Source organism: Gymnodraco acuticeps, unplaced genomic scaffold (genome assembly GCF_902827175.1).
Source record: "Gymnodraco acuticeps unplaced genomic scaffold, fGymAcu1.1, whole genome shotgun sequence".
Lineage (NCBI taxonomy): Eukaryota > Metazoa > Chordata > Actinopteri > Perciformes > Bathydraconidae > Gymnodraco > Gymnodraco acuticeps.
The window spans coordinates 3,939,931-3,958,028 of NW_022991154.1; the positions used below are offsets into that span (position 1 = coordinate 3,939,931).

An 18,098-nucleotide genomic window follows, 5' to 3' on the forward strand; every position below is an offset into this window, starting at 1 on the left:
ACAGCCTTATCCCAATGATTCCTAGAATTTAATCTTAAAAATAACATCTAATTTCTAAAAAATATGTTCGTTTTTGTCAACTGATCCAAACACATTAATACCCAATCATAATCATTACCATTTACACACACATTGTAGTTTATTTGACACTTATTCCCAATACACTGTTCTGCTGCCACATATAAACTGGAAATCACCAAATGTGGATTCTTCCGCCCCTGAAAATAGTCCCAAACTCAAACGATGCACTGCTTTCTCCTGTTTGAGAGACAGTAGCTAACTCAATCGACTGGCTGCTTATGGGAACTACTGAGTCTTTTTCACGATGTATATTTTGTTATAAGTTATTTTAAAGATTTAAAAAGGGAAGAGGAAATGAAAAGTACTGAGAAGGACTAACACATGTTGATGTTGGTAGTTTCACAGGCTTTCCTCACATAAAAAAACTATTATAACACCAGCCTTATCCTTCAAACCAAAACACAAAACAACATTCAGCCAACAAGTTAAAAACATTTATTGTCGATACTTCCATAATGTACAAAAAAAACTCTTCTCTTGTGCACACCAACACAACATTAAATGGTGCACTGTGCAATGAAATAGATCAAATGAAAAGAGAGCTCATGAGCAAACGTTAGCAGGCTCGCAGCGGAGTGCTTTAGGTTACTTTTACATTCAGCCATTAGTACACAAAGTGCTGAGCCCCATTTTTATTTGTATTTCTAACAGGCTACCGATACAAATAAGCATTTCAATAAAGATAACCACTTTTAAAAAGCTGAAAAGGAAAAACATTTGAAAACAGGTCATGCTATAAAGTAAAAATCAAAGAGTACAGAGGGTTTTTATGGCACTTCACTTTTCCTCATGTCTGCAAAGATTACAATCAAAGGAAAAGTATTCCACGGGCCCAATTTGATAATTGTTCACAGTTGAAACACAATATGCATGTTCGAGCTCATTAATTGCCTCATCCATTTAAAAACAAGCAAGCAGCTCTGATTCCCTTAATGGCCTGAAAGCGTGTTCCTCTCCTTGTTATTACATCTGCCGGTCAAAATGAGATCAAAACGATTTTACGCACATGCATCAGCCTTTTAGAGAGTACAGAGGCATTACAGGAGGCTTTATACTGTAGTTTATACACCATTACCAAAAAACAATGAAATATAGGAAAACGATCACAGCGCAACATTTTTAAATGACAGTTATTAACTTTGAACCACAGAAAACGGCATTTACAAGGAACAACGTCAGCAGCTTGTTTCTGTCTCGCACATTTAAACTGCAGTTTATAGTCACAAAGGTTGGCTACAGACCTTTTTTCAAACACTTCAACTAACTACTTCATAGTTCAAAAACAACAGGTTCAAATGAATATTTACTCTTTTAATAATAGCAACATCTTTGTCTGACATCAACATAGTACTGGCAATATAAGGCTCCAACTCCCATATTAACACTAAAGGAAATCATTTAGAAATATGTCAAAAGCAGTCAGATTGTCAAAAATGAATTTAACTGAATATTTGACCGAAGTAGAGTGGGTCGTGATTGTCACGCCCTTCACTTATTATAGCATGTCACTCTGAATACACCCAGCAGACCAATACAGTTTCAGGTCACACTTCTTTTTCATGGTCTGGACTCCCAAGAAGGAATGCATTTTGGCAATTTGCAGGTCAAGAGATGAGTTGACATTCTGAGCAAAACTGAACAAAAATCGAATCGAGAAGGGAAAGTAAGGGTGTTAAGATGTACTGCTACGATAAATGAGATGTTTACTAAAAAAAAAAATATCATTTGAGTAACATAGGATAATATTCTGTCAATAATAGAGCGCCTCCTAAATAATGTATGTTTCTTTTTTCACAGATATGGTTTTAGAGACGCTTAGCCATTTCCCTACATCCATGTTTCAAGTGTTGGCCATAAGCCAAGAAAGAGACAAAACAAATGTTTTATATTTAAGATAAATTGAAAATGGGGGTAACTGGACTCATAACCTTAAACCCAGGTTGATCCCAGAGAAAGTAAATGCTTGAATCATTTTGTTCTTTTTTTCTATGTATAAAAAAGTATTATTATTTAACGACATTGTGTCACCTTTCGGACTTGACATCTCTTTATCTGCAAATTACCAAAACAATGTTTTTGTGTGACTTTAAAGAGCAGAAAACTCAATATTTGATTATAGTGTATGCTCGGCTGAGCAGATGTACGTTACAATTATTATCAGTCATAAATAACGTGGAGTCAAAGATGAAACAGTAAGTACATGTAAATCAAAGATTTCAGCTCTTATAAAATACAATTGCAGCTAGACCAAATTATTTCTGTCTTTTCAAATATGGACTCGTATTTAGGTAACATTTTGAAGAAAGCCCCTTAAACAATACTAGGATTTCAGAAAGAAAAGAAAGAAAAGAGCTTCAGGTGCGTGACTGCTTAACTTTCCCTTTTCCGCTAGGAAGTAAAAATGAAGGATGTGTAGGGGAACTAAACATATTTCTTAGTGTGTTCATGTAATATACTGTACAGTCACTGACGTAGTTATTAGTCTGTAGCATTGCTTTATTTAAAACACCAATCGGTCGTATGTTCTGCTCATCTTTAGCAAAGACAACTTAAAGTACTTCGAAGGCCTCCAGGTTTAAAATACTGATTTAGTCTTAAGCATCATAAAAGCACTTTGTTCAACCACGTTCTATTCTTTGCAGATTCGTTTTGAAATGAAAAAGGACAAATCAAAATACTTGTTTTGTGCTTAAAGGCACTTTTGGAGACAAAAAGTAGAGTAGAACGTAAGGATTTAGAGGATAGTCGAGTCAGACCAAAAGAAACATCAGCAGTGACATCGAATGCAAAGCTAACACAGCCTTCGCAGACAGATACAACCGTGCAAAAAGTCAAGGAGTTGGTCTTTGGAGTTACAGTATTACCCCCGATTGAAAAGTCCCCCACAAAGAGTAACGACTATGTGCTTGTCTTCAAGCGTAAAGAGAGCAAATGCCACAAGAGTTGCAAACTGCTGAAAGACATAGAGATACTGGTACGAGGGATTTGTCTGAAGAAGCCCTCATTAATCAGAATGAAAACTGATTATTCATATGGTCGTTTTTTTCAGAAACAAATCTGGAAATCTTCTCCAAAAAGCAGTGAAGTGCTTTCTGATGGTCAAGTACAATGTTGAAATGTCCTGTAGGAGCCCTGTTGAAGAGGCTTTGCTTTACACAGTGACAAGAGAATCTGTATTACAGCGCATAGCCTCCACAACAGCCTGAAATACGTTTCTTGAAGAAAAATAAACTTTAACACCACTGAATTATCACCAAAAAAGTAACACTCAACCACATGGACAATAAATGCATGTTCATGCAAGCAGTTGAACTCATGATGCTTTCTTCCATGAGTATCATTGACATTTTCTGTACTAACGGCCGTTTAACACTACAGACGCACTCCAAAAGTATTCCTCTCAGAGGTCAAGTTTCCAGTGCTGAGATTTAAAAGAGAGGTTTGTGGTCGTCATCGGCAAACCTCAGCACTGCGAAGACATCTGAAGAATAGTTATCATCATTTCACCCTGGTATGTTTTTTTCTCTCTTTTTGGCAATTCACATAAATGGAAAAAATATGTCCTTCTCATAAATACTGCTTTTCTCCAACTTGTTGGATCCAGGCGAAATGTCACCTCCGACCTTCCTCAGCCTGTTTGTCTTCATCTCTTTGTTTTACATCAGTCACAGTTTACACAGGAAACAAAGGCTTGTTACAGTAGTGGGGAATAGTCTGAATGTGTTCAATAAGTGTGGGTATGACCTGGGGTCCATAATGTTTGAGCTCAATAAATAACATTGATTTGATGGTGAGAAGTTCACATTTCTAACACTGACTTAAGCTTGAACCTTCATTCTTACATTTCCGTCAACATATTTATAAAAAACGTCCCAGTTAAGGTATCTACTGTACATCAGGGCGGGTCAGAATATTAGCAGCAGAGGCCGGAATATCAAGAATCTGAGGGGGAAACTCTAGAAAACTCTGTGTAATACACAGGAAAACTGCATCTTTTAAACAGCATACCATCCTTTTATAAATCAGGTTTTCACATAAAAAGGCTAAATGCCAAGCTTTAGATAAAATAACTCTGATGTCATCACACATCGCTAAGGGTTATCCTTTTCAGTACTCAACGGGATAAACTTAATGTGTAAAATCAGCAGAGTTTCCCTTTACGGTGTTCACATGAATAACGGAACCATTTCAAATGGCATGGCAGCTGGGATGTCTGCATCTAAAGAGCAATACAGTGTATATATACAGTCTAAAAACACATTTTAAAGAAAGGGTGAACTTGAGAATTGTTTTTAAAAACGTTCTCAGACTGACTGGAATGATCACTGTGAGGGGGCTGCAGAAATAAACCACCCCCCCAACACGTGCGATACAGCAGCACATACTGTAGCACCGGACAACAGTAATACAATATATACAGAGAGATCAACCGCCCAACAGGAGATTAGATATTCACTAGAATTCGTAATCATGCCCTTTGAAGTGGACCAAGTTTTTCACTCCTGAACTCGGAGTTCGGGACTTAAAGAGATTATTTGGCACCAGACGTTCAGGTTGGGTCATAATTGGGGTAAAAGCAGGTCAGACAAGAGGCTGTTCTGGGTCGCTGGAGTTGAGCTGGGTTTCTATTATGGTGTCGCCCGGGTACGGATTGGGGTACGGGTTGAGGAACGGGTTGGTGAGGCTGGTCATGGGGAGGAGGATGGGTGCATCGGGTTTGGCGGCGCTGCAGGGCGCTGCATCCCCCCCGGTGGGACTCAGGTCGCCGGGGTCTCGGCCAGCAAGCTGGACATGCGGATCTGCGAGCTGCTCTTGCTGAGGATGGACAGCTGCGTGCCCCCGTTCACCCCACTGCTCGCCAGCGAAGGATGCCGGTGCTTCAGGTCCACAGCAAAGTACCTGTTCACCGTCCAGCTGCGCCATTTCCTCTTGATCTCCGATTGCACCTTGAGGGATATACTTCACAAGGTCATTATTAATGGACCTCGCTTGAAAGAGGCCAGCTCACTGTCCCTCACAGCTCTGTCTGTGCTATATCTCATTGTATTAGCTTCCTAGGGATTCTTTCTGACAAATATTTTTCCCTAAAATGAAAAAGATTGTATGCCCACACACCTAAAAATGTTTAAAAGTTGCAAGAAAAACCTCAGCTTATCAAAAATAGTCCATGTCATATACATGAAGGAAATTAGATCAAATTCAGCATTTTCTTTTAATTACCACTCCATTTCCAATATATATTTTGGTTTGAAAATAAATCCTGTAAACTATAAGCCTTATCTATACCAATAATTGACATATGATCCTTTCAAAGTAAACAGGTATGTTGTGAATCAGTTGTGTTTGTATGTGTCTGTGATTAATTTGTGAATTCAGAGAACTGGTGTAAAGGTGTCAGTGATGATGTTTACCTCCCCGTTCAGGAAGCAGTAGAGGACTGCCACGACAAAGCCCTGGGGATACAGAAGGTCCAATAATTAGACAACAAAGAACACTTACATATCAACTTTAAAAGGAGAAACAACTGCAGTGAGTGATAAAAGACACTACTGTGAAAAAAACAGCAGGATTCATTTTCATAATGGTATTTTCACATACAATAACTCACACTCGTTTTCATATATAAGCTGAAGACTTGATTTGAAACTTGAAATCAACTTTATAGATTCCTAGCAGTCAGGTCATACTTGAGTCTTAATAAATGGACAGATGTGTTAAAATCCCTAAGTTTCCTTCAATGGCTGATACAAAGGTACAGAATTTGTAAATAGTCATTCTCAGGCCATGATGCCTCCGAGGATCAGTCACCTGGAAGGATCCGAGTCCAAGCTCAAACACCAGACGCTCCCTCTTGCTCACGTTCTCGGGGGAAAAGGCAAACACAGTGTAGTGGATCCCAAACAGAGGAATCAGGAGCAGAGTGGAGCGGGCCAACCTCCTGCAAAATAACACACAGAATAATGATGAAACTGGAATACAGTGTGTCCTCATTTTCATAATAGGTCTGTCGTAATAGACCTCAACTACAATTTGAATCTTAATCATTCAGTCATAGAAGTATAAGTATTTGTCAAATGCTGGCCCTGGTATTTTGCAGGAATGATTACAGCACAAATGCATTAACACATTTCTCTGTATTTGGGGGGGGGGCAGGAGCTCCAACAAGCCGTTTAGGACAGAGAGTGAATGCACATACTATACAGAGATGCTATATGAGAAACCAATGTAAGTTTGGAAAATTGCACAGTATAAATCTATTGTAGTAGACCTCAACAATGGAATTATGATCAGTAGAAATGGCCATGACCTTTACAAAATTAATGGGGATATATTTTGCTCATTTTTAGGTTCATGTTTTGCTTTTGGGTTTTTACAAGAACATGCTTTAATGTTCAAAATAAAAAAAATTGTTTTGGCATACAGTTTGCTGAAATACTCCATTTTAGCTTGTGTCTCTGTAAGATCCCCTTTTACAAAAAAGCATATTCTGTGCTGATTGACTGGTGAGAAAAACTGCAATCGAGTTCTCAAACAGTGGGTGTAGATCTATGGTGTGTAGATGCATAAGGGACTGTACTGTATATTTCAATACGAATGGGTTTTCTTATAATAGTTATATGGGTTGTCTATTTTTTGGTTCAGTGCTTACTAACCCACTAGGGACTGGAAATATGCAAATGCAGTGCAAAAGCACTGATAAAGCGAGCTTTCCTTATGTCCCCTCTGTTGAAATATAGCTATTGAAACATAAAACTTAAATGTCAGGCAGAACATTTCAATAAAAAGACAACATAAAACAACTTACAGGTAAATACTGGATTCATTTCCACCGATATCTGGGGACTGTAACTTCTGGACGAGGATGACGATGATACCGATGAAGAGCACAAAGTTGACCTACAGACAAGATGTAACGCAAACAAGTCAATATGTATTTACAAATATTGTTTAATTGTTTAATATTATATAAAGTTTTGTTTATATTGTTATTTGATATAATATTTTAAATGTTTAATTTACTTTTCCACTTTTTAAAGTATTTTAAGTATTGTATTTTAATGTCTGAACACACTTCTGCTTCTGTGACGAAATCATTTCCAAAATTGGGATCAATAAAGTATCTATATCTATCATCTATCTATCTTGTTTATGTTGTGTTTGTTATGTCACTGCATATACAGGTGATAACAACATACCATAATTGAAGCGAGTACAGGTCCCTTGATCACCCACCAGATGGCAGCGTTGTTATTCATGTCCCAACATCTGAAGGAGCAGGAGGATACAACATCACATTCAAAGCATTGTCAGACACACTTCAACATACAGGTACTAAACTCTGTTGTTCAAAACCTACCCGTTATCATCAAAGTGAAACTTCAGCACTGCCCAGATGGTCACACACACTGTGGGGGTTCCTAAATTGACAAGAAAACAAGGATACAAAAATAAGTAACGATTCATGAGATGGGATAAGAATTCCAGTTTGCATGTTGTGGTTTGTCGCTCACCCCAACCAATGATGATGTACCAGTAGAAATATCTCTTCTCAGGGAAGAAGGTCTCCACTAGTAAAGTGAAGAGGTACAGACCCTCGATGAAGAGCCAGAAGTAGTTAGAGAGGACGCAGTAATGGAAGAATATCATCACTGCTCGACACTCAAGCTTGAAGGAGAAAAAAAGACACCATGGGAAAATGTCAGAAAGACAGAGTTAAGGCGAGACACTACAGGACACTAATCAATGACATGTATTTTGTAGGATGTGACAGATTCATCAGAAATATATATTTAGTTGGTTTTGTTGCAACACTTCTGTAGACTATTCAGGGAAAGGAAATGGTCTTAATGTATAATATCCACTGATGAAATGTAATAGTGATATCTGTTGCTGAAAATTGTTAGCAGATACTTCGTTTTGGTCTTCTCGAGAAAAACCTTGTTATAGATAAATAATGTATATAGATAAAAATAATTCCTTGTTAGGTTTGAGCAGATCATCCGTTGCCTGTTAACATGTAAAACAAGAGCATTGTAGGAACGTCTGCAGGCCTGTTGGTGTTACTCACAGTGTGTATGAAGCAATGCTCACTGTCTGCTTCGGCATACAGCACACTGTCTTTGATGAAGACTGAAATCGCTCTCAAGATGAAAGACACAAATAGGTTCATGTGGATGAAGTTCCTCGTACAGTGCAGCTTCCTGATTAAAGCCAACAGACAGGAACACACTGATTACGTTTTTTAATAAACACAATAACTGCATGCAGTGGAACAATACGTTGAGGTTTGTTTTGTTGTCATTCAGTGATCAACATGCAGAAATAGTTCACACAGTTATATAGTCGTAGTAAAAGCAGTTGAAGCAGCAATTGTAGAGGCAAAAGTGAAAATAGCTTTAGAGTACTGCAGCTTGTTGGGGCGTGCCACATTTTCCATTTGGGAATAAGCCCCCGCATTCACTACGATGACACCAGGGGGATTGTATTTGCGTTGTATCTTGATACACATGGTTTTCTTAATGTAAACATGCATTAATTACTGTGGTCTATGTCTAGGAATAGCCCAAAAGAAATACCATGGATTTCATTGCTCCATTTAAAAATGTTTGTCTCATTATTTTACAAAACGTATTATTATTATTATTTTTAAAGCGTCTTTGAGCACCTGATAAAGCGCTCGATAATTTGTATTAGTATCTCTCTTCTTTTTTTTCAAGTGTTCACATGACATTACATTGCCAGTAAAAATAACTCTGCTTTTGGTTTCACACGGGAATCGGACGCCTGGGTGAAAGTCCTGTGTTTGTTTGTTATCAGTACTGTAGGAGCCACAACATCAGCTGCATCAATAGTAGTAGTAGTTGTGGTAGTACATGAAGTGATAACAGCAAAAGCAGTGATAGTACTAACACTTATTGAGGTAGAAGTACATACCAAGAAGTTAACAACTTTTCTTTTGAAAAACGATAATAATGTTCACCATGAAAGGGATTACCTCATCCTAAAATAATGTCAATGTGTTTTAAGATATTTGATGTTAATAAGCAAGATGCCTGAAATATCCTTCAGTTCTTTTCTCCCTCTATGTTTTGATAAACCTTGTTTTTCCCAACACGCCCCACCAAGCTGCAGTACCACCCCTGACCACTAGACGGCTCACCTGAACCTGCACAAGATGACCATGGCCATGACGAGGGACACTAAAGAGGTGCTGTAGCCCACAGTGTACAGAGCCTTCACTGACACAAAGTACATGTCCTAAAATGGAATCACAAGAACAACAAAAAGTTAATAAACTGCTTTTTCAATAATATACAATGTCTCATTTAACCTATTACTCTGAGAGTGATACCTACCGGATGGCTACTGTTCCCTTCTTCAGACATGCAGGCATCAACGTAATGAGGGAAGGTCTCATCCCATCCGAACTCAGTGCAGTTCCGACTCACCATGCCTGGCTCTGTGGACGCAGGACAATTCATTTAAAACACATACTGTACTAATATGTTGAGTGAAATCAGGAAGATGTATACCCTCTTAAATGATTTGCTTCATTTAGTTGGTTTTCCCCTTAAATTGAAATGTGTGTAATGTAACACAGAGAATAGATTTTCCAACCACAAGCACACACTGTACTTGTGAGGACAAACAATGACATAAAACATTCCCTACCCCCTAATGATGACATCGGCCAAAACCGTATTCTTATCTTAACACTATGTGGGGACCAATGAAACGTTCACATTTTCAAAAGTGTTGTAAAAAATGTATTTGAGGAATTCTTTAATCATTTCAGTACCTTCAGTACCTTATTTTGTGTGTGTGTGTGTGTGTGTCATGTGTGTGTGTTTGTGTATGTGTGTGTTTGTGTGTTCTTTGGTCCCCACTTTGTATTAAAGCTAGAAATACATTTTTTGATTTGCATAGTTAGGGTAATGTATAATGTCAATGTGTGTTTGTGGGCAAGATTTTTACAAAAATCTGCAATTCAATGAAAGTACATGAACTTTTACCATGTGAGCACTCCAACAAGACATGTGAAGAGGAGCCTCAACATGTCAACAGCATTAGTTGCTGGTGGTAAATGGGAAGCAACTCACCATAGTCTTCTTCGCTGATGAACTGAGAGAAGAGTTCTGGACAGTCGACTTCCACCACCTCCCCGATCTTTGCAGGGTGCCAACACGTCAGGTTGTCCCACATCCACGGACAGCCTGAGGAAACAACAGGTGAACAAACACAGTTCACAACAAGAGCCATATGTTACTTAATTTGGGTGAAAAAAGGCCACATATTCTCATTTAGCTGAGGGTTTTCTACTCATATATCATTTTACAACAGCATCAAAAAAGAGCGAAAGTCTTCTACAGGAAGAAGATAGTTCGGCAGAGACGTTATGAATAATATGTATGATAATTTGTTATAAGAATACTTTTTGGGGGACACAGGTCTAGATGGAACATAAACATAGATGAGATTTTGGGGTGAGTCATGTGTATTCATACATCTTAGAGCCAAGCGGGAGCTTTGTGGCAGGGTTAACAGGAGAAGCTAGTGTTTTAGTCAAGACCACAAACCACCTTAACCAAGACCAAGACAAGACCAAGACTTTAAGAGGTCGAGACCAAGTCAAGACCAAGACCAAGACCAAGGCAGGGCGAGCCCGAATCAAGACCAGAACAAGCATATGCTCTAGACAAGCTATTACATTGAATTGGCAGCCATAAAGTAAAACATCAAAACTAAGCAGGCTCAGGTGATCCAAGTTGCGTGACTCGGTATCCCCTGGATGATGTAACTGAGTTATAGCTGTTTAGTTTTCAACCAAAAGGTCAGTACAATGATTTCCTTATTTATCATGCCATATTAAAATAAACAAAAGGAAGAAAAATGTATGGCCTTCTGAACAGCTTTTATATTTGGTTTCTGTTTCTCTGACGCCTTGGTGATGTACACGATCTGCAAATGCTATCGTATACGCAGTAGAGAACTCATTTGACCCCTTGAAACTTGTCGCCAAACAAAAATAACGAAGAAATGGCACAAAGCTAGTCTGAATTTCCTTTCATCCATCACAAAATCACTCAGAGAGACGCCTGTCACTCACTGTCTCAGTGATCAACTTTCATTTTAAGCATCTTCATCAAGACATGCTGGCAATTAAAGCCTTAGACCTTCCCCCACTTCAGAGTGAAACCAAAGAGTTGATTTGCTTTGCCGAATGTCTCTGTTGCCACTGCTTTAGTTTGTTATGCTTTGAATCAAACAAAGAAACTGAAAAGCAAACTGTGAATTATTTCTAATGATCTCTCTTTGCTGACAAGCAGGTCAAAGTCAGAGTACCGCAATTTGTAGAATTATCTTTTTCTCATTAGTATGCTGACCCTGAAGATATTATTGTTAATAATCTCTATGTTTATTCTGTTATAATTAGCCCAAATTGGAAACTGTTACAAGTGGTGGTTATGATGAGGGAGAGGGATTAAAGGCTACACTCACACACTCACAATCACCTACCGTAGTCTGGGTCGTTCCCAGGATCGTCCGAGGCCATCATTTCCATGCATTTCTCCTGCTCCATCTTGATCACACAGTTTGAGTGGACCTGTTGGCTGTAATCCTGGAAAACAACATCAAAACACACACACACACACACACACACACACACACACACACACACACACACACACACACACACACACACACACACACACACACACACACACACACACACACACACACACACACACACACACACACACAGAAAGAGAGAGTCAAGTGGCAGAAGAGATTACATCAGAGCACAGAGAAAGGACCCAAAGGTAAAATAGAAGATACTGCTCCATTAGCTTCACCATGCGGTTCACACCACAGTGTGGGAGAGGTCTTTGCTCTTGGATCTGTCTAAACACTCAGCCAATTAAACAAACCAGTTCAGAGCTGTTGGCACTCTCCCCGAGCAACTGACCCAGAGGAGGGGCATTATTCTAATTTAAACAAGGCAGGAAAGCCTTTCAGACGTGCACTGTTCACACCAGACCGTGCCAGGGGTTATTCCCATCTGTTGAAAAGTGGTAGGCAGACACACAGAAGTGACTGTTTAAACTTGTAGCCCTCCAGCGGCGTCAACACAATCGAGGCCGGGGAGTCCCACAGCTACTTCACTAAAGAAACGGAGGTCACCCCAAGAGACACCTTCTCCACAGCCCCCCTCTGACAGCTGCATAATGAGGGGCTGACGTTGGGACTGAGGAGGGGGTGGAGATGGAGGTGAGTGTCGGCTAAGGAGCTTGTGTGTGCTGGCGTCAGTCTGGGAGACGCGACGTCACAGCTTTATGAGGTGTAGGAGAGGATTAGTTAAGCATTCACCCGCTGACGTCAACAGCACTCGCATTGGGAGTCATGCACTGAAGATCTACTGGAGTAATAGAGATGCAGGCGCTTTGGGAGCATCGTGGGGAACGAGTGTCGACACACTGTCTGTATCCTCGAATCTGCTGGGTGATTTATGTGCTGCACTCTCCAACAACAGCATCATGTCTGCAGTGGTACAGCTACATTGAATGCTCTGGCAGTAAAGGCACATATGGTTGGAATAGGCATTCACTGGATCTGTTACGTGATGTGGATGTTTTTTATCTTAAATCCTTAGTTAAACATGGTAGATACTATATAGTCATATTATTGGTCTCAGAAGAAAAATATATAATTTCTTAAAAGCTGCAGTACTATATGAATGAAAATAAGTACTTGTTTACCATAAGAACATGGATCTATTAACATATTTAACAATACAATAGATGTGTATATATAACAGCAATCCATGTCTTAATCAAACTAAATCTAAAATGTAGATATTGAGAAGCTGGTAGGTAGCAGGACGGTTGCCATGTAGAATGTGATGAGTGAATCCAGAATGGACATTTTTTTTTTTAGATATTGGTTCCCTTCTCCAGCCAAGAAAAGTCTTTTAAGACCCATACAAATGTATGCAAGACCTATTATGATGTTGTAATGACCAAATTCATGTATGGCTTTAAGGACCCATGAAAAGCCTGATATACCAAAGGGGGTTGCTCAAATGACAAACGCATAGAGAACGATCATCTTTGCCGGGTAAATTGGAATTTTGAACGTCCAATTAATACTCTTAGCAATCGGCTGGTCCTCCCTCATGGACGCTATACCAACTTCCAATGATGTTGTCATAACAAACAAGCACATCAGCTATTTTTCTAATGTACACAGTTTACATTCAGCAGCTTTAACAACAAATTCTAGAGAAAACTAGAACACTTGACTTTTGATTTCACACAGGAACAATTTGGTATATTTGGGTGACAATCCCATGTTTAGCCCATTCTTACTTCTTAGTACGTCATTTGACTTTTTGGCAGAGAGCCCTGAGGACAAATTGCACCCATGTGCACGCAAAGACAGCCTGGACAGAGACTTTTGGCTCTTGCAAACACCAGAGGCTTAAAACAATGTGTGAATAGCTGTTTACATGTTATTTCCACAATAGCCTTTAAGGTACAGTATACATTAAAGGCTAGGAAAGTAAAATGTCAAAATATCTAGCGCGTATACTCATGGGTCTTTTCACTCAGTCCACCTGATGAGACCTCTGTTCATGTTAGAGTTGGGTGGAGCTTGGCAAAAAATCACCAAACTCCATTTGCCAGTAAATTATCCTGCCTCAAAGGTGCAACAAATGAACTGTGTGGAGGTCTAATCAGATACAATAAGTGGAAACACCTGTGGAGCTTCCAGGATAAAGAAACCTTTGTGTCCTAAAAACCAATGTTATTGATGTATCACATCAATAAGGTTGTGTCCTTTCTAGTTTATAGGTAGTGTTCTTTCTATTCTTAGCAAATATTGGAAAAGTCTCAAGAGACATGTTTACTCATGTTAAAGAAAACCAAGATTTACACAAACCTTAAAGGGGACCTATCATGCAAAATGCACTTTTGTACGTCTTTTATACATGAATATGATTCCCCGGTGTGTCAGGGAACTCACCAAGTGTCAGAAAACACAACCCTCTCTCTTTTCCTCCATACCCAAATCTCTAAAAACGGGGCTGCAACGGAGCTGATACAGACTGATACAGATTTGAAATAGTTCTGACGTCAGAAACAAGGAGCTCCGCCTATATGGGCAACTCTCCACCTATCAGGGGAATGGGGGGTTGCGTGGCATGGTAACAGCATGGTAACATGATGCTAGAGCCTCACCCCCCTCCTTTGCAGGGGGGCGTTGTCAGCTGCAGCTCATTTGCCACAGAATCAGCCCTTGTGAAGACAGGGCTGGAATAGAGCAAATAGAGCGAAATGAGGCATGGCTAAAATGCATAATCGGTTTGGTATTTTGAAAAAAAAAACTTCACAGACAAGTTTTATATACTGTAGGTATGGCCCTACAATATATTATTCAAATATAGCATGATGGGTCCACTTTAACAAAAACATTGTAGTACCTTGAAGCTGAGAAGGACCAGTATGACGGTGTACAGTAATTATACTTCCTTCAACATTGGTTTTAGTATCAAGCAGAGATTAAGATCACTTTATTATATAATGAACTTTGGGATTTTAGCTTTTGCAGACCATTTACATGGACAAAAACCTATATAACACCCTACTACAGGAAAGGTCAAACCGCAAAAGGCAAAATAGGGCCCCTTTACAACTCCGAAATTAACACCCGACTGCTGATCATGATCAAGTCCAGTCTATAGAGTATGTATTGTTCATTTGTTCAACTGTACAAACAGGGACTTAAATGTCCATCTCTTTCTCTTTTAATCATATTTTCAACCTCTGCCTTCCCCTTTTTCATACAACGTGTTGTTGTCCACCATCTTCTTTAAAGCTCATCTCTCATTTTCTCCGACAACACTTCAGCTCAAGGGTGATGACTCACATTTAACAACAGTAATAAAAGACCGCTTTCCTCACAGCTTGTTTTGTATGGAGAGGAGAGGAGACAAGCAGATAGAGGAAGGAGAATGAGAGGATGCTATCGAGGACCTTCTCCACAGATTAAACAGACAGGAATAATGTTGAATAAACAATGAATAAATGATGAGAATGCATCCTTATCCATCGTTCCTACCACACAATCGTCAATTAATTATTGATTCAGACACTTCATACGGCTGAACGACTGTAGAAGTGCATAAGAAGGGCCTCAACACCTGTGCCCTAGCCTGAATATATTCATGTCAATCTCCACCTGTTGCCACGTCTGTTTGTATGTTGATCGTTTTAGCTGCACGAGTAAGCTTACACACACAAACTGAAGGGAGATTATACATTGTATCCTTCAATGGTACAAAAAGAGAATGAAGAAAATAATTTTAAATCAGCTTACCGAGAGTAAGAGGAGGAGGAGGGCGAGGATAAGCGGGCTGTTAGTGGCAGACATTTTGTGCTTCTCAGTGAGGAGTTTTCCTCTCAACTTCGAGCTCTGAAACAACAGGACGTCAGCTCACCTTGGGATCTGAAAACACAAGAGTGTGAAACATTAGGAGACAGGATGTCAACATTTTGTCTACACCAGTCTCACCAGGACATTTAGCTAACATCACAGAGTATCTTTAGTATAAGCTCTCTTTAAGTGTGTGTTTATATATCCGTGGAGAAAATTCAAACTGGAGAGCACTCAGAGGACTTTAACAATAAAACATTTTAGAAATATCCATTAACAGCTCATTTGACCTTGTCATGTTTTGCTGTGGAAGAACACTTGCGCCATGCCAGCATAGCTTGAAGGGTTTTGGCTGCTCGGTGCAAGTATATACAGTATAACATTAGATTCTGAATGTTGTATATTACTGAACAGAAGATGGTAAGTGCATTGGATCATGAGAAGAAAAGTTGAAAATGTTAACAAAGTTGAACATGTTAACAAGGAAACATTGTCTTTTTAAAATCCATGGATAAACAATAAAAAAAACAATTCCTTGTTGTTGTAATCACCTTAACAGAAATCTATTGAAAAGTGTATCCATTACTCAGAAAAAGAAATCTGTGTGTAATCTATACGTTTTACGAACAATGAAGTTGTTTTTTTTTTTTAAAGTAAAAAGGCCAAACATTGCCTAGCTCCAGCTTTTCAAACATGAGAACTCGCTGCTTCTCTTCGTTAAATGTGAGAGAAAACTGAATATCTTTTTGGATGCTGGTTTGAATTTGAAGGCGTCTCCTTGGGTTTAAGAAGATTATGATTACAAAATGTGTGGTTCTTATCACTTATGTTCTGACAGACGATGTAAATATTTAGTTCTCGCTGTGACTTTCCCACTTTTTTGACAAGTGTGCTGAAAAATTGCCTCGAATATAAACTGAAATTCTGCTTACGGAAATCCTCCATCAATGCCCTTCACTTCGCTGAAGCAACTGCAGTAAGCTGTTACAACGACACGTTCAGCCTACCTAATGATTGGCTTTCCAACTTGTATGTGAACACAAGGGTTGCATGTCTGTAATGTGCCCATGTATCAGCCTGACTATAGGCCCAGGGCGTTCGCATGAGTAAAGCCAAATAGCAGTCGGGCCTCGTCCCACAGGGAGACTTTGGCAGCTTGGCATCCTCCTTCAACCCTGCCAGCATCAAGCCCCTCCCCCTGCCGTTGTCAGGAGCAACAGCTGAAAGAGCTGCTGAGTTTGGATCTGAACTGAACCACGTGGACCTGGAAGCTCCTTCTGCTCTACTGTAAATAGATTTTCTTTGGATTTCCTCATGTACTTCATGTTATGAAAGGATAAAACACATTCATGAAAACACTGAACTCAACTCAAATTCCAGCATGTATTTGAGTAGAAACAAAAATGTCTATAAGCAAACGAAGTACATTTGATTTGAGTCCTGCACACAGTGCATATTAATGCCATACTGCCCTAACAAACAGTACTTTCATTCATATTTTGCTTGCAAGAAAACAACATGAATGGAAGTCTGCAGCTTTGCCAAGCCCACCATACTGGCTGTTCTTCCATAGAAAAGCTTTCATGGTGACTGGTCGAGCACAAACTGACAATAATTCATTTCTGAGGGGAAAAAAACCCTCCCATGTTCTTACAAACTACAAAAACACTGATGGTATCTCAACCTGCCACAGTGGGAGAGGTCTCATTGTGCCTGTGTGTGTGTGTGTGTGTGTGTGTGTGTGTATGTGTGTGTGTGTGTGTGGTGTGTGTGTGTGTGTGTGTGTGTGTGTGTGTGTGTGTGTGCTTGTGTGTGTGTGTGTGTGTGTGTGTGTGTGTGTGTGTGTCTGTGTGTGTGTGTGTGCTTGTGTGTGTGTGTGTGTGTGTGTGTGTGTGTGTGTGTGTGTGTGTGTGTGCTTGTGTGTGTGTGTGTGTGTGTGTGTGTGTGTGTGTGTGGGTGTGTGTGTGTGTGTGTGTGTGTGTGTGTGTGTGTGTGTGTGTGGTCTAGCATTACTATACTTGTGGGGACCTAAATCTGTTTACATAGTCACGTGTGGGGACTGGCTTCCCTTAAGGGGACAAATTGGAGGACCCCATGAGGGGAATCATTCATTTTAGGGTGAAGACTTGGTTAGGTTTAGGGTTAGGGTTAGGGTTAGGGTAAGGTTAAGGGTAAGGGTTAGGCTTAGGCATGTGTTGGTTATGGTTAAGGTTAGGATAAGTCTCCAGGAAATGCATGTAAGTCAATGTAATTTTTTATTTTTTTTTAAAACTTTATTTATCCAGATAAATCCCATTGAGATCATTGAACTCATTTACAAGGGAGACCTGCTCAAGTAGGTTCCACATGAAACATAAAAACATTAACAGAACAACAAAAGGACATCTTACATCATCATCACAGGGATTACAATTTACATAACTATCCACATGAACAGGTACCAACAGCTTCCGATTGAGTAGCATCCAACCGAGCTTTAAAAACATTTAGTGGCACCAGATTGCTCAGTTTCCATTTCAGTTGCAGACTATTCCAAGACAGTGGTGCTGCACATCTAAAAGCTGTCTTCCCTAAGACAGTCC

General features: G+C 39.5%; 1 protein-coding gene across 2 annotated transcripts in view; it reads right to left on the reverse strand.

The window, feature by feature from the left end:
- Positions 1–493: 493 nt before the first annotated feature.
- adcyap1r1b (adenylate cyclase activating polypeptide 1b (pituitary) receptor type I) overlaps positions 494–18,098 on the reverse strand; it is a 27,459-nt gene continuing 9,854 nt past the window's right edge. The window contains exons 2-14 of one of the 2 annotated variants that reach the window (XM_034237391.1): positions 15,460–15,588; positions 11,599–11,701; positions 10,182–10,295; positions 9,438–9,541; positions 9,242–9,339; positions 8,150–8,282; positions 7,593–7,746; positions 7,439–7,499; positions 7,278–7,347; positions 6,887–6,978; positions 5,890–6,019; positions 5,493–5,534; positions 494–5,040 (exon numbers count right to left, since the gene is read on the reverse strand). In XM_034237391.1, coding sequence (XP_034093282.1) covers positions 4,663–5,040; positions 5,493–5,534; positions 5,890–6,019; positions 6,887–6,978; positions 7,278–7,347; positions 7,439–7,499; positions 7,593–7,746; positions 8,150–8,282; positions 9,242–9,339; positions 9,438–9,541; positions 10,182–10,295; positions 11,599–11,701; positions 15,460–15,513 — 1,533 coding nt within the window. In that variant the 5' untranslated portion in view covers positions 15,514–15,588 and the 3' untranslated portion in view covers positions 494–4,662. The remainder of the gene's footprint in view (positions 5,041–5,492; positions 5,535–5,889; positions 6,020–6,886; positions 6,979–7,277; positions 7,348–7,438; positions 7,500–7,592; positions 7,747–8,149; positions 8,283–9,241; positions 9,340–9,437; positions 9,542–10,181; positions 10,296–11,598; positions 11,702–15,459; positions 15,589–18,098) is intronic. The other variant, XM_034237392.1, reaches the window with a different exon arrangement.